We start from the raw sequence: 2,308 nt of genomic DNA, 5'->3' as shown, positions 1-2,308 counted from the left end.
AGGGACAGCCATTGTTTTCAGCCAACCAGGCTCCAGTGGGTAGTTCCAAACCCATGGCCACTTTGCAGACAATTGCACCTGTTCTTGAACCAGTCCCAGAAACATAGGCCTCCTGACTGCTTGTGTCATGGAGGAAGGAGTCCTGGCTGTCTTTTTTTTTTTTTTTTTCCTTCAAGACAGGGTTTCTCTGTGTAGCCTTGACTGTCCTGGACTTGCTTTGTAGACCAGACTGGCCTCAAACTCACAGTGATCCACCTGCCTCTGCCTCCCAAGGCGTGTGCCACCACCGCCAGCTCTTTTTTTTTTTTTTTTTTTAATATATATAGCAAATCCACCTTTATTTATTTACTTTTCATTAGTTTAAATCCGGGAAGGGCACAGCATCACAGGGACTCTGTGTCCAACGGCCTTCGCAGGAAGGTTGCTTCGGAATTTGGCACGAACCATGCCACTGTTTCCATGGGCCCGAGTTCCTTTTCCCCAGATCACTCTGGCTTTGTTTTGTTTGCCTGCAGGAGTCACTGTGCTGTGTTTTGCTTTATACACATAAGCACATCTCTTGTCTAAGTAGAATTCAGTTTCACCCTGGGCATAAACACCTTCAAGTTTAAGAAGAGCTGTGTGCTCTCTTTGGTTCCGGAGACCTCGCTTGTAGCTAGAAAAAATAGCCTTGTACCACAGCCTTCCAGACATAGTTCTGTGTTAGTGTCCTGTTCCCAGCAGGCCTCCACAGGTGCCAAGATGGCAGAAAGACAAGTCCTGGTTATCTTAAACTGCTGTTGTTAGTCAGGTGTTGTGTAACTTGTAGCCAAAAGCATTGCTGATAACCTGCGTTTCTCACAAGTAATGCCTGTCCTAACGTGACCACGGGTAAAAGCATTACCATGCAAGCCTAACAACCTGAGTTTGATCCCCGGATGCCACAGTAGAAGGCAAGACTCTTTGACATCTACACACGGGCTTGCTTGAGCATGTATTTGTGAGCTTGCACGCACACACACACACAAAATAATAATAATAATAATAATAATAATAATGATGATGATAATAATAATAGTAATAATATCATTAATAACAAATAAAATTAAATAAGCCAGGCATGGTGGCACAGGCCTTTAATCCTAGCACTTGGGAGGCAGGGGCAGGTGATCTCTGTGAGTTCGAGGCCAGCCTAGTCTACAAAGTGAATCCAGGACAGGCAAGTCTACACAGAGAAACCCTGTCTGGGGGGGGACAGTAAAATAAAGCCAAAAACAGGCATATTTGAAAAATATAATATTTTTCATTTATTGCACAAATCTAGCATGAGACTTCTCTCCAAATTAAAATTAGAAGCTTTTCATCTACTAGATTAATCCTTTTAAAGAGTGTTGCAATAGTCCAACTTATAGTTGGCATTTCAGGGGAACAAAAGACAATGTAAAGTAATTTTTCTCTCATGCTAAAATGAACACACTCATGACTTATCAAGTGTGCATGCCTTTTGAAGCATGTAAAAGTCCTTCATAAATCGAATATTTATGCTTCCTTTTGGAAACTTCTGATATGTGAAGAACTTGGAAATAGTCAGCTGTTTTCATCATTTGGAAATTTTGTTTTGCTTACATTCCAAAACCAGCTCCAGAGCTATCTAGCTGGCTACACGCTCTCTAACTTTAAAACTACAAACCCGCCAGCTTACCAACCCCAATGTCTGTCCAGTAGGAGTGACCTCTGTGCGTAGCCAAGGACCAACACACAAGACGGAAGCACCCTGGATCCCTCTCATCTAAGATCCTCTGAGCTTTAAAACATAAAATATACAGACATAGAGAATTTACAGCATCAAATTTCCTCAAAAGGTCATGATGATTTTCACATCATAACTGCGTATCACCATAATCAACAGTTGTAACAATACAGCCCTACAGAGCCAAGAACCATTCTCAAAACTGGCAAAGAAAAGGGAAAAAGATAACGATAATTGGTGGACAATATAGTGAGCTATCTACCCATTTAAAAAGAAAACCAGGCAGTCATGATCAAATTCAACTTCAGGCCAGTATCAATACATGCAGAAAATAAATATGAAGTGTGATCATTTCAGCCATCCAAAGAAAGGGCAACTGTGTAAGAAAAGCTTAAAATGTAAGGTTAGCTTGTCACAGGTCAAGCAAACAAAAACATGAACTTAAGTTGAAAATGTTGGTGGTTTTTTTTTTTTTCCTTGACTACAGTTTTGAACATCAGCAAGTCAGTCTTAAGTCGAAGCCATGAGCATCTCAGCCCTACTTGAAGAGAAACGACCTTCCTCCCAGATAAGCATGTG

The 2,308-nt window shown here is 41.2% G+C and overlaps 1 protein-coding gene across 1 annotated transcript; it reads right to left on the bottom strand.

The window, feature by feature from the left end:
* Window positions 1-360: 360 nt before the first annotated feature.
* On the bottom strand, window positions 361-693 carry LOC127205905 (60S ribosomal protein L35a-like). Its single transcript, XM_051165217.1, has one exon. The coding sequence runs from the start codon at window positions 691-693 to the stop codon at window positions 361-363; it is 333 nt and encodes a 110-aa protein (XP_051021174.1).
* Window positions 694-2,308: the final 1,615 nt, after the last annotated feature.

The sequence above is a fragment of the Acomys russatus genome, chromosome 22 (genome assembly GCF_903995435.1).
Source record: "Acomys russatus chromosome 22, mAcoRus1.1, whole genome shotgun sequence".
Classification (NCBI taxonomy): Eukaryota; Metazoa; Chordata; class Mammalia; order Rodentia; family Muridae; genus Acomys; species Acomys russatus.
Note: the sequence above shows the minus strand (reverse complement) of the source record. Positions and strands in the feature narration are given on the sequence as shown.